At 35.3% G+C, this 14,367-nt stretch overlaps 1 protein-coding gene across 1 annotated transcript in view; it reads left to right on the plus strand.

The window, feature by feature from the left end:
- LOC145676060 (uncharacterized) overlaps positions 1-14,367 on the plus strand; it is a 1,660,834-nt gene that overhangs the window by 723,017 nt on the left and 923,450 nt on the right. Inside the window, exon 4 of the mRNA XM_081746923.1 lies at positions 3,931-4,813. Coding sequence (XP_081603049.1) covers positions 4,251-4,813 — 563 coding nt within the window. The 5' untranslated portion in view covers positions 3,931-4,250. The remainder of the gene's footprint in view (positions 1-3,930; positions 4,814-14,367) is intronic.

The following is a 14,367-nucleotide window of genomic DNA, read 5'->3' on the forward strand; positions in this document are numbered from 1 at the left end:
ACCAGTTTCTACTTAGCTCATTAAACTGTTGATTTTTTGTCCAATAGAAATGTCCAATTAATGACTCTTTGTCCGTATTTCATTTATCATCTAATGACTTCTTGTTTCCACACATGAAAACTAAGATGTTTAGTGAGCGATTTACATCGCCTGAGACAACTATTGCATTTTGAAGAGCGGTTTGTGGGGTATCAGCCATACAATAGAAAAACATCCTTTCAAAATTAGGATTAGCGTATTCAAAAGTGTATCGATCTTCAGGGAGAATACGTTGAAAAACAAATAAAGATTTTTTCAGAATTTCACATGCCTTTTTTTTTTCGTATTGATTCAGGAGACTTTTCCAAGCAACCCTCGTATCCCTCAAACTTGTTTGTATAATTAAAAACGAAATCGGCGATATCTGTTACATCGTCACGATTTTGAAACAAGCAAGTGAACGGTTTGAAATGAAACTGAATAAATCAAGGACTTGACTCCAGCTGGCTTCCTGTAATGTCAGTTGACTTAAATAAGTATCCTAAAGCGGTTGGTGCAAGTACCCCACTTGCACCCACTGTGGGGTTCAAATTGTATTCCAAAACTGGAGTTTCTCAAGAGACCCCTTTAGTTATAGTGTTGAAAGTTGTTATTTTAACTCGTCATTAAAGGTAAGTTATATAGAACTACCAGGTGCAGAGGGGAGAACAATATTAAGATATACCTCGCAGAAATAGGAATACAAAACAGAAACTGGATTCAGTTGGCTAACGACAGAAAACTTTTGTAAAATCGGCATTGAACCTCCAAGTTCCATAGGCCATGGAGTTAGTTAAGTCTACCAAACTTTTCAAAACTTTTGCTTCTAAAGAGCTGACGGGATAATTTCTTAATATTCAAATATAAGTATTCAAATATACATTTTAAATATTTTGCAAATGAAATTGCCTATGGTCTCTGACTCTTGATACATCCTGCACAGTATACATTACATTCTGGTACAAAGAATATCCTACAAACAGTCATCATTTTATTTCACGATATTTTTGTGAATCGAAACATAATTAAATGTCGATGTTTTAAGCTGTGCTCTTCCGTTGCCTTTGTGCAATTCCCACGCGTCAGCAAATACGAATGCTTTGTTGTCTTTCTTTCTTTCTTTGTCTCTCTCTCTCTGTCTCTGTCCATCTGTCTATCTTTTCCTCCAATAACATGCCATACACTGCACCCTTATGAAATAGCATTATTTTTAGAAACCAAGGTTACAATTTCAGAAGGAAATTTCTGAACAAAAATTCATACTAACAAGAACATACAAGATTTTTTTGTATGTTAAAACGAAATACAACTATTACAATTTTACAACATAGGTAAGATTTTAATTACAACAGCAATGAAAAGAATGAGTAAGTATTTTTAAAGCTTTCTATATTAGAAGGTAACATAGAAGATAATTTAATAAATAAGTTACTTCATAATTACAAGAGCAAATATGTTTCTAATATTTTAAATTGGAAAACAGCAAAAAATATATACGATTTCAAAAAGTGGGTAGTTCCTAATTTAGAAAAAAAAAATGAACTATTAAATAAGTACAAGAACTTTTATATTGAAAGGCATTACTATAATTTTCGAAATTAAGCCATTTCTTAATTATGCGAATTATTAAATGATTTATAAGTACTTTCAAGAATTTTTACCTTAGACAAAGATATAAAAATTATTACAATTTTGAAAAGTAAGTTATTTTATAATTATAAAAGCAAACTATGTGTTTATATTAGGAAATAGGAAACAAGACACCTCGTCAAAAGCTCAAGCAGTCACATCGTCAAAAAGTAATGTGTGTTTTATCGAAACATGGGGAACGGACAGTTTGACAACCTTTCACGTCTTCAAATCTCAAAAAGATCACATTGTCAAAAGAATTTGGTCACTTTGGCAATAAAAAATGTTATAATTTTCGAAGGTGATAACTTTTCAATTAGAAAAGGAATGAAATAAACTGATTTCAAGAATGTTCAACGAACTTAAAAATTATCTGTGTGTGTGTGTGTGTGTCTGTTATTTGCGACTTTTTTCAAATTTGAGCCCTCCATTCAATAGACCATCAAAAACTATCTCACAAAGTGATGGGATTTTTCGCGTCACTCTCACCATTTCCGACATTTTGGTCAAAAAATGGCCGATTTCCGGAGATTTAAAGGAGCCATATCTCGCGAACCCTAAGTCATAGAAAAAACATATTGGCGTTGCTCAATACCTAGGAGGATGGTGAACATTTTGATACCAAATAGTAACCGGTGACCATTAGCCAACTGGCCACTGGCTAATTGGCCACCGTTCCTCAGACATTGGCCAAAAAAGTTCGAATTTCGGTAGATTTAAGAAGCCATACCTCAGGAACTGTAAGTCATAGGGAGATGATATTTTGCGTAAAACAGAAGAAGGTGCGGATAAAAAGATTTACTTTTACATGTAGGAACAATCACAGTTATCCTTCCCGCTCCATCTCTCCATTCTTTTTAAGTTCGTTCTGGCAATGATTTGGGAACATTCTCAACTGGTTTTGGTAAGCAATAAATTATTAGAATTTTAAAAGATATGACTTCCTTATTATAACATATATGAAATGAATTTATATGTTAAAATTGAATTAAATTTATAGTTTTACGTCCGACGTATCTAATAAATGTTTGTAATTTATTTTATATTTGGAAATGATATACAAATAATTATCAAAATAATTTTCAAAAGTAAGACAGCTAGTAATTACGAAAGAAAACTGTCTTTCCATAAGTTTATTTTTTCTATATTAAAAATTAACGTTTTTTTTTTTTTTTTTGTTTTTACAAAAATTTATATGGAAATCTTTTTGTCGAAAAGCATACTGTTCAAAAAAGAAAATTATACACTTGGAATCACGTATAGTGGAAGATAAGAAAAAAATTAAAATTTTTGAAAGTTAACTATTATGCTCTTTCTGGAACAGAGGCGGATCCAGAAGGTAAAAATTGGGGGTGCAGTCAGAACCCAGATAATGAGAGGTATACCATGTTTACTCAGGGGTAAAAGTGGATCTCAAAAAGTAGGGGTACGGTAGGTAGCGGCATGATGTTACGCCGTACCCCCTGCTTATCTTTGCTCATTGTAATTTTTTGGAAACTAGGGACGCCGTATATATTATTTCGAGGTAGGGGACGGCGTTTCCCGCGAACCCTCTCACTTTTATCCCTGTAGTTTACTGTAAATTTAAAAAATGTATAAATAATAACTTAAATTATTTTTGTCACTCAGAAAACTGACGGTCTAGTCTTCCCCGGCCCCGGGCTAAATCTGCCACTGTCGTGGATCCATTTACACTATAGATATTCCAAGATGCAATGTGATTTTACATTTAGTTAAGCTTTGGCTGGCAATCAAGACAATCAAACTCTATATATGCTGTTTGTTAAGAGATATTACTTTATGTTTAAAGAAAAAAGTATCATAATATCCAGTGAGAATATTTTCCCTCTTAATTGAATACAAAAAATGGAATGCATCTTATACGCCTGTACGCATTACATGCTGACACATACAATATCCCCGGATCTAATCGAATATTATGAGATAATAACTGAAATACAAGGGAGTATCATGCTGTGTTTGTCAGATGTGCATACATACTTTTATCATCTGAGTATTAAAGTTGTATTTTGATTATATTTTTGGAAAACATTGCTGCTTATATACAAGAAAATAAGAAATTTCCTAATTGCAAGAAATATGAAATGTACTAATCAGTAATAGATAACTCTAATAAGTAATGTATGTTCTTGGCAACTGCATAAAATTTGAAACCTAGTGTTTTAGATAGCATAACAAGAATCTTTATGACGTATGTTTAAAACAAAATATTATATCCCAAACTCTTAATATATTATAATCATTTTCTTTTTCTTGTTTCAGAAACTTGGAATTCACAATGACTAAGGGAATGATTCTGCAAGCATAAGAGATTCCTCAGTGTTGTCCTCGAATCAAGAAAACTACTACATAAGAAATAGTGCTTCATTTTTGGCTTGTACGCCAAGCTAAGAAAATGTGAAACATCAAGTAACTTGCACACTGTTCCGGTGCACTGGCATTTTGCAAATAAGAATTATTTATATCTTGTAAGAAAAGTGTTTGTTTTGTGTTTGCTTCTAAATACCTGAGGTGATGTGTTAAAAAAAAGTGCCGTGTTAAGTGTTAACGTCCATATATATTGAAATTATTAACTAATAAATATGCGTCTTCTAAGTGTATTACAACCTGTGAACCGTATAATAACTCTGTGGTGTTGTGTTGTTATATTAACGTTTTGTGCACAAAATAGTGAATGTTGCGAGTACAATTTGAAGAGCCATCGCGGTGTTATTTCGACTCCAAATTTCCCAGGACCATTTCCAGTTCCAATCAAATGTCGCTGGATCATTAATGCTACTAGTGCTTACAATTCGTACATTGTGGTGTACTTAACACAGTTATACATCACTTCCGGTTTGAAGTTTACCGAGTATGCTAGTTTTGAGAATGAACGTGGTCGGGAACAGTTATTGGCTATGAATGAGAAATCCGTGGAGCGATCTACGTGGGTTAGAACAGATAAGCCTTACATGGTAATCGATCTCGAAGCTGAAAGTTTGGAAGGAATTCATTTTCGCGCACTGAACAGACTGTTAGATGTCTACGGTTTCAATATCACCTATGAGGTGGTTCCGCGAAACACAAGTTCGACGAAACATAAGCAAGTGTGTACCGTTATGGGATGTTCGTTGGCAGGAAACTGCTATGCAAGCAGGGATTTTTCGTAAGTATTAATTATTAGGGTAATATATAACATTGTTGCATGTATGTATTTCGTAACTGTTTCAACAACATTTTGCTCTTACCAGGAGCAGATCCAGGGAGGGGGCAATCGGGGCAATTGTCCCCCAAAGAAGAGGAAACTTTCTTATTTTATATATACCGGAGCTTGGAGCTCTTAAAAGTAGCTCTAAGTAGCAGTATTATAACCCCGACAGAAGTCCGTCCTGGATACGCCCCTGGTTTTAACCCTCACAGAATCAAGTCTGAGCGCATTTTGAGATACCATTTTTGAACTCTTGTTATTCACAAAGAAAACAAAGGAGAAATATTTGTCCCTTGGAAACATACTTTGTAACATTGAAGCAATTAGAGGATAAAGTTGATATCAAACAAATTGTACATTTACGAAAATTGACTTTCACAACTATGTCTGTTAACATACACCCTTCATCTGTTTTAAATATCTTCACTGGGACGACGACTCACTAAATGATGTGTTATGTAGCATGAAGAACATAAAACACGTCATGAACCGTCAGAATTCAATGTTTCGAAAAATGTAACATAACACTTTTATTTTCGAAGCGCTTCAATAATTATTGTTAACATAAAATAAACATATTGAGCATGGAGTCACACATATTCACGATAAAAATCCCAAGTTTCGACACTTTGTAACCCCCCTTGATTCTGCTAGGATTAAAAATATCTAGTTGAAATGCACTGAGAATGAATAATTGTAACACGAGAGCTAAATCTAAAACAATTTAGTGTTATAACTTTTGAGGAACTTTAATTTTATCAATTAGAATCCAAGAATTGTATATATCGTGTACCAGTAAAGTAGTGCTAGAATTTATGGTAAGTGTATGCTAGACCGTTTCCAAAGATATAGTGTATACCCATCCACATATACGGTTGTTCTTTGGTAAATTTAAGGTAAATATGAGGTATAAAGATGTTAGGTGGGTTCACGTCGTATATTCTCGTATAAGTCCCATTATATATCTCCCATATGCGATCTAAAAAGTTCATCCGATCTTCGCCGAAATCTCCATACAGGTAGAGCTTGACAATCGTAATCTATATAAATAAAGATGAAAGTGATTGTGTCTGTGACTTAATAACCCTTGAACTAGTCAATCGATCTCGATTAAATTTTCCACATAGTTGAAGCTTCGGTCTGGGATGAGTTCTGTCATTCCACTTTGACGGTGCAACTTAGAGGGGGAGACATATAAAAATGGTCGAAAATGACCGATATTAGTGTCGAATCCATAGTTTTCGGGGTCGCTGAGTTGAACAGTGACATTTCCGATGCCATTTAAATCCAAATTTAGCCCCGCAACTTGGGGTAGGAGGATATATTATATACAGGATGGTAGGTAACTCCATCAACAAACTTTGGGAGTTGGTTCCTTATATGAAATGAAAGAAAAAAGATTTTATAAACATAGGTCGAAAAACGTCTCATTTCAGAGTTATGAACCGCCGAAAATTCGAAAATTCACGCTTCGAAACGCTCTGCCTTAGAAACTACAGGACCAATCCCAAGCGGTTTAAGGAATTACAAAGGAACTAGTATGCGAACTATCTAAATATCCATGTTTTACCATTCTCCGTTATCGGCGAAACGAACTGTAAAAATGAAATTCAGGTATAGGGATACTCCTTTAAGTACTAATAACGCGTTCGTTTCGCCGATAACGGAGGATGGTAAAACATGGATATTTAGATAATTTGCATACTACGAGGGCCATTCAATAAGTAAAGAGACAAAGTCTATATTTTTAACACTAATCAATTTTTTTTTGTGTTTTTTCTTTCAGGGGTGTTAGCTGGCAACCTTGGGATATGCTCTGATCTGCTGTTTCGTAATTTTATGTCAACATAACTTCAAAAATATCAATTCATCATGGCAAGTCCTCTAGAAGATTGCACCTTAGAAGAACAGCGCTCAGTCATTAGGTTTTTAGTCGCAGAAGGTGTGAAACCAAGTGAAATTCTTTCTCGAATGTTGAGACAGTACGGTAACAGTTGTATGAAGCGTGCGAATGTGTACAAGTGGGTTGATCGGTTTAAAAGTGGCCGAACAAGTGTAGGTGATGAACACCGATGTGGACTTCCACTGTTCGGCCTACACTCATGATGAATTGATATTTTTGAAGTTATGTTGACATAAAATTACAAAACAGCAGATCAGAGCATATCCCAAGGTTGCCAGCTAACACCCCTGAAACAAAAAACAAAACAAAAAAATTGATTAGTGTTAAAAATATATACTTTGTCTCTTTACTTATTGAATGGCCCTCGTAGTTCCTGTGTAATTCCTTAAACCGCTTGTTATAGGTCCTATAGTTTCTAAGGCAGGGCGTTTCGAAACATGATTTTTCGAATTTTCGGCGGTCCATAACTCTGAAATTGAGACGTTTTTCGACCTATGTTTATAAGAACTTTTTTCTTTCATTTCATATAAGGAATCACCTCCCAAAGTTTGTCAGTGGAGTTACCTAACACCCTGTGTATAAATGATCGAAAATGACCGACATTAGAGAGCGCTTCGGTAATAGTAAAAAGTGACTCAACACATTACCAGCTTTTCTTATTTTAACCCGGGACCGGATAATTTATGCTAGTAGCCATATAAAATATTGTGATGTGAACGCTCTCCGTTTTCCGAGTTATACGTAGTCAAAAGTCGGGTTTGAACTTGGTCAAATTTTGAAGAAAACATTATCCTATATGCTAGCAAAGAAACTCATCCGATTTTGAAAATACTTACCATAGTGGTATACTTTGAATGGATTATGAAATATTATGGTATGTAAGTTTTTGCCTCCTGAGTGATATTGGCCACCAAAATTACGGGTTTTTGGTTGACTTCGAGTTTAGCGTCTTGTTCAACATCAAGGCTATATGAAACGTGAATGCACAGCTTTAAATGGCACCCAAACCTCATGAGCTCCCATCAGGAATGCAGCTTGTGTCTCTAAGTAAAACTTATAAATAATCTAATTGCTATTCACGGAACAAAAATGCGTGAAACAAACATGTATTGAAATGTTAATTAGAGGCATAAGAAAGCAAAGAATTAGATTTTTTCCCTCAATGCAAAAACTTACAACTAGCTATTGTGTTTTCAAAGAAATAGATTGGAGGGTTAATTCGTTGTGATGCTGTACACGTTAATTCCAGAGAGAAATAGAACGTTAACTTTAGGAACTGAGGGACGAAAAAGAATATTAAATATTAGGAAATTGAACTATTTGGATAGTTCCTGGAAAATGCTATTAACAAAGTTAATAACTGCTTCTATGTATTTTCTTAATGGGCGTTCGACCACTTTCAGAAATAAAGTGCCTAGCACAGTGTTCATAGGTTTCCTTATGAAAATTTCGCTCGACTGACACGAAATTTTCCTTTTTCTTATAAAATTTCCCCTAATTTCTTGAGTGTCCAATTCCTATGACAGAAAAGAAGTATCAACAATATTTGTTTTCTTCATTTGATTTTTTGATTATTTTTTATTTTTCCTTCACTTTTTAACATAAAATACACGCAAATACATCCAGAAACAATGGGTGCAAATAATGCTACATTGAGTAGACACGCACAATGGCGGCGATTTCTCTGTAAATTTGGGGGGCACATTCAGATGAGAAAGCATATATTAAGAATTTTGAGACAAATTGCATTCAAATTATACCAAATACTGTAAATTTACAAATACAATGAGGGAGCTCACATGACCTTTAGGGATGCCCGGGCCCCCTAGGCCCCCCAGGCCCGGCGCCCTTGGACACACACACACACACATATATGCACAAACTAATGTTATTGTGTTAGTTCATTTATGAAGAACAAAGAAAAATGAAAGTATTTATATTGGATAATCAGTCAGGGCGAGAATTTCCCTGGATTTTCACGTTTTATCGAAAAAATCCCCTTTTCCTAAATTTACCTGCGAAATTTCCCTAGAGCTCAAACTACGAACACTGGTGTACCTATCTTCATACATATTCGATCTTCTGTAATTATAAGATTAATATTCCCTAGGGTATCAAAGTATTGTTTGGGTTTACATACTCTCGGTTACGTCCCTGAATAGACTTTTGTAGCTCACAGTTTATACAATTATGCTAAATAGTAATTTTTGTGCTCATACTTCTTTCATATATAAACTCATATTACCAACTTCAATTGCGATAGTTTATAGAATATGATTTTGTAAGATACTAAATAGCCCACTTTTCAAAACTATCGTATTGTTCTTATCTTTCTTTTCTTTTTCTTTTTTTCATGCCTCGAGTATAGTAAGAAAGGGTAGTCGTAAGACTCTTTAACATGTATTATGAATCCATCAAATATTAGTGCCATCTCTAGCATATTTGTTTAGTTGTAGGTGAATATCACTTATCAGTTCTAACTCCACTATGCATTAAAAGTAAATTACCGTTAGGAATATTGTGGAACTGTAAAAGTATGTCTCATCATATGGCAGACTTGAATCCAACACAGTGACTCTGTGCTACCTTTTCCGTGTTAAACTTTAACATCTGGCTGATGGTACTTCAACTGCATCAAATTTTGGAGTAAATTGTTTAAACGGTTGTGGTTTATAAGTTGAAATACACCGAGAAAAAAAATGTGTGAATGTTAAAAACAGATGGCAGGACTGCTGATAGTTGAAATTTTGTCCAAAAAAAAAAAAAAAAAAATCCCTATGTGCTAAATATACTACGTGAAACTTTACATCTTGTTCAAAGTAAAGACTAATACAGAGTATCAAGTGAGTCACTTATAGCTTATGATATTCGTGCAAAGCATTGTATATACTCTATCTCTCTGATGCGCTGTTTCTTTTTCTGCGTTCCTTCGTTCATTCACCTAATTCTTTGACACTGTCACGGTGTTATTTCCATAACGCTGAACAATTTTATTTATTTATTTATTTATTGCAGTGTGGAAAAGAATATATTCTCATATCCTTATTTTCTAAAAATTGAAGTAATATTTGAGAGCAGGGTGAGCTCTTATGTGTGTTCAACGGGTCGACCTTGCAACTGCTAAATTTACAGATCAGCAACGAAAGGGCACTGTAGTTCAGTGGCAGTGGTGTCATTCAGGGAGGGCAAAGGAAAGTTTCTAGCTTACATTGAAATATATCAATAGTTTAAATACGTGCACACTGTAGTATACCTACTAATAAGAAAACGTAAAAACCTCTTATGTTTGTGGATAAACTTATCTCCCCCAAGGAAAATCTAAAATTACTCTTCTCAGGCAAGTAGCCAAGGGGGGTCCGGACCCCTCTTCGAAACCAGAAATGAAAAAATTAAGAAAGGATGAAACGAAATAAACGAGTAAAAGAAGAGTGAGCGTTAAGAATAAAAAGCTACAGCAAGCTTTTGGTTACTCTTTCTTATGAGGAGATTTGTATTACTTGCAATACATGGTGACGAATGAGCGGAAAAGTCAGGCAATGTGAAATTTCTAGAAAAGTTACGGAATTCTCAGAATTTCTGCTACTAGTGAGGAAAATTTCAAGTTTTCTAGAGCATAATGCCGTCCTGTAAGAGTGTGGGCATTTTTTTAAATAATTTTTCGTCATCGTTTCTCTGCAGTACCGGTATCGAACATGTTATTTCAGAAAGAGTTTTCTACTACTCCTTTAACCTGTCATTAGAAGCAGACAGTAGTTGACGGAGAAATGAAAACATAAAGGTTATGTGGAAAGAAAGTTCTGTTAACATTTGATTCATCAGAGAAAGGAACGCAGATATTGTAAAAATCCTTTTCAATGCCTTTTTATATTCTTTTACTCGAGATTTCTTCTATTATTAAAATACGTACTAACATATCCTCATTTTATTGTCCTAACAAATTAATATATGTCGCCAGTAAAGTAGTTTAGTTTGATCGACATCCTGGGCCTTCAGTATTTCATGTCTCGCTCTCACCCACCCACCCCCACCCCGTTCATTATGAAATCCTGGCTAAACAAAGCAACATATATTCCAGCAAAATAGTTTAGAATGCTCGAGCCCCTGATGTGATGACCACAGTATTTCATGCCCCTTCCGAAATCTTGGCTACGTGCCTGGTCTGCTGCTATATTGGGAGCGTCTCTTGTTCGACCCCAGATTATATAAGCTTATAGTGGATAATAATGTGTTCGTGAGTTTCGTTGGAGTCCTCCCACATTAGAAATCCATCAATTCTTTTCTAATTATTCACTTTCATTACCGTCTTCTAATAGGGTACAGGGAATAATCGCAGACATTAAATTACAGTAGAGCGTCGATTATCCGAACGTCGGTCAACCGAATGACCGCTTAACCGAACTGTGTACTCGCTGGCACCTGTTACTCTCCTACCCTACCGTCCATCATCCCCCTCACTCCCAGACCAAGTTCCCACAGTAGTCGCCGCACTGAGCCACCGCTGGCGGAACATTGCTTCTAATGAGGCCTTCATAAGGCGCTGCTGACCGGCCAAGCCGCCAGTCGCTGTGTTTCAACAATCAGCACACTTCTGTCGGTTTGACACTGGCTGTAGAAGTAGCGGCAGTATCAAAGCTGTTCACAGCAACAGCTGCGCCAGCTTAGAGTTGAGGCGTGCCGCTCCGCGCATGGCAAATAAACATGTACAGTTCGATTATCCGAACAAACCAGTTTTCCAAACACCCATGTCCCCACATTACTTCGGATAGTCGACGCTCTACTGTAAATATTTCATTTTAGGTCACCGAGTACTGCTGTTATTGAAATTGTATTTACTCACAACTATGTAACTCCAGATATGATAGATTCCAGCATATTCTGTCTATGGTTTAGTATCTTGCACATGACTCACACAAAGTATACCACTCGTCGAGGCCGCGAGATATCGGAAGTTGCACTAGAAGAATGAAGTAACTGATCCAACATTTTCTTGGGCAAATTTTTACTTTGGTCAGTTAATTAAATGAATCGTTCGTTGAATCGATTTATAAGGAACCTATTCCTCAGAACAGTTCATTCATTATCACTAGGAACCAGTTCCGAACGAATCGAATCGGATAGAAACCATGGTAGTTCAGACTGTGTTTCACACAACTATTTTAAACAATACCAGATTTAAATACTGACAGATTTAGAACACTGCTAATTTCCTATCGTAACACACTTGTAAATTTATCAATACTTGAAATATGTAATGCATGAAATAGTTGAGTTGATTTTGAGTTTAGCGTTCCGTTCCGCAGCGAGGCTATATGAGACGTGAACCTACTGATTAACGTGAAATCCGAACCACATGAGCTCCCGCCGGGAATCGAATCCGGGTCTCCAACGCCAAAGGTACGTTCTTTAACCGCTTAGCCACGGACGAGCTCAATGTAGAAAACTACAGCAAGAACCACCACATGTTCAGACTGCTGTAAAAGGAACCAAACAAACTACATGCATGAGGGGGAGTCCCTTTTAACCCTCTATTACAATATTTAAAAAAATTAAAACTAGTGCAGTCTGCAAACTGCAAAAACTATATATTTGAAAGGAAAAAAAGTTCTCAACCCAAACTTACTAAATATTTTTCAATAAAAAGAAATAGAAATAAATACCTGAGTTTTTAAATTAGTGAATATAGTTCTGCAGCATGCTTCATGAATAAAAAATATTTCTCCCCAATGTTACAACCACAACAAACATGATAATAGCATACATTATTCACTCTCAGCTGATCAATTCATGCTGTTTAGAATAACTTAGATCTTTTTCCACATACACTGCAACTTCTTTTGAGCTGTAATAATCCGACACTAAAACAAGACTTGTAACTATTAACGTCACATACTAACTAATGTTAACAAGCGATATAAATTAAAATCTCTCGTTTGTTCTTCGTCAAAAGGAAATTCTACCCAATTAGACATGTATCAGCGTAGCACAGTTCCAACGAACTCGTGAGCAATGCACCCTTGAACGAACTACATGAACACCTGGAGAACCCTAACGAAGATGACGTCAAATCACATTCATACTTACCCGCTCAAACAAAAAAGCATCAACAGTACGACACCATGGTCATGAATAAAACGGAGCCTTGACTCTGCTCACTTTGCTCATGAGTGAGGTGAGCAAGCTCTGTTTCATAAGCAAACTCTCAAATTTCGTATGAATAAAAACTATCATAGTTGTGAGAACTTACTCCTAAATAACCTGAGCATGCTCATAGAGTTTGCTTCACTCCGCGCCGAGACGGCCAAGCAAGTAGTGTCAGATGTTTATGTAATTCAAACAAACGTATTAAAAATTAGGTATATAGAAGATAATTACGGAAAAAGGGATGCTTCTTCACAAGCGTTTGCGGACATGATAAGAGATTATCCAATCATGTTTAGTAAATTCGTGTTGCCAGAAGTAAGACAAGAAAAAGTATCTGCATTTTCAACCATTAGGAAAAAATATGAAGAATCATTTGGTGTCTCTGTCACAGAATCGCAGTTGAATAAGAAATAGCTAACATGAAAACCAGGCTTAAGAAGAAAATGGACTGAAAAGGCGGGAAACAAGCCAATAAAACTGAATGAATAGAAAAATATTACGGAAGCTAATGGACGGTGATACCAATTCGTTAGATCTATTAAGAGATTGAAGATAAGCCTACTTTAGTCTAAAGTCATGCTATTTCTGGTTAAAATATAACAATTTACAATAAAGTAAGAATTCTTAACATGGGGTCCACGAACCACGTGGTGTCCACGGATGTATTTAACCGTCTCCCTGTGACATAAAAATTAAGATTTAGCCTATAGCCTATAATCCAGGCTCTGTCCATAAGAGCTGTAGAAAAGTCAGGGATGACAGCAGATCTCTTCAGAACCTGTTAGAGGGTGATCAATTAATGAAAAAAATCGAAAGTAACACTTCCGCAACCGGGACCTTCATTGTGAAATTCAATATTCAAAATGGCGCCCGCGCGCAAGTACCAAATTATATTTGAACTGAAATATCTTCTCACAGAAACAAGCTGGAAACTTCGTTTTTGTACCAAATTAAAGATAATTGATAGTAGAAGTAAGAAAACTGGATATATTGTTTACATGTTGCAACCATATTTAAAAATAACGGTTATTTGGGCCAAAAATTAGTTTTTCTCGTTTCTCTTTTTTCATTTCATGACAAATAACTATGAAGTTATTAAAAATATGAAAACGTAGTCCAAACTAATTAAAGGAGCATAATCTTAGCTTTCTATCGTTACCAATATCTTTAGTAGATCTTAAAAAATGACGGAGCTATTTAAATTTAAGTGGCGGAGGGTGTAGCGTTTTTGGACTGTTTAATGAATTACCGGAAAAACACTTACTACACGCAAAACTTTCAAAGCTATTACTTTTCAACAAATTAAAATAGTCCATTCATTTTATCGATAAATTAAAGGTAATAGGTTGCTGTGTCGTAGCAAATGAAATAATAATGTTATTACATTTGTCAAATATTATTATTAACATTTTTATTCATATCATATGTAGCTAATGTAATTATTATATTGTTTTATTTTCCAAATTTG

Source organism: Thermobia domestica, chromosome 18 (genome assembly GCF_964235325.1).
Source record: "Thermobia domestica chromosome 18, izTheDome1.hap1.1, whole genome shotgun sequence".
NCBI classification, from domain to species: Eukaryota; Metazoa; Arthropoda; class Insecta; order Zygentoma; family Lepismatidae; genus Thermobia; species Thermobia domestica.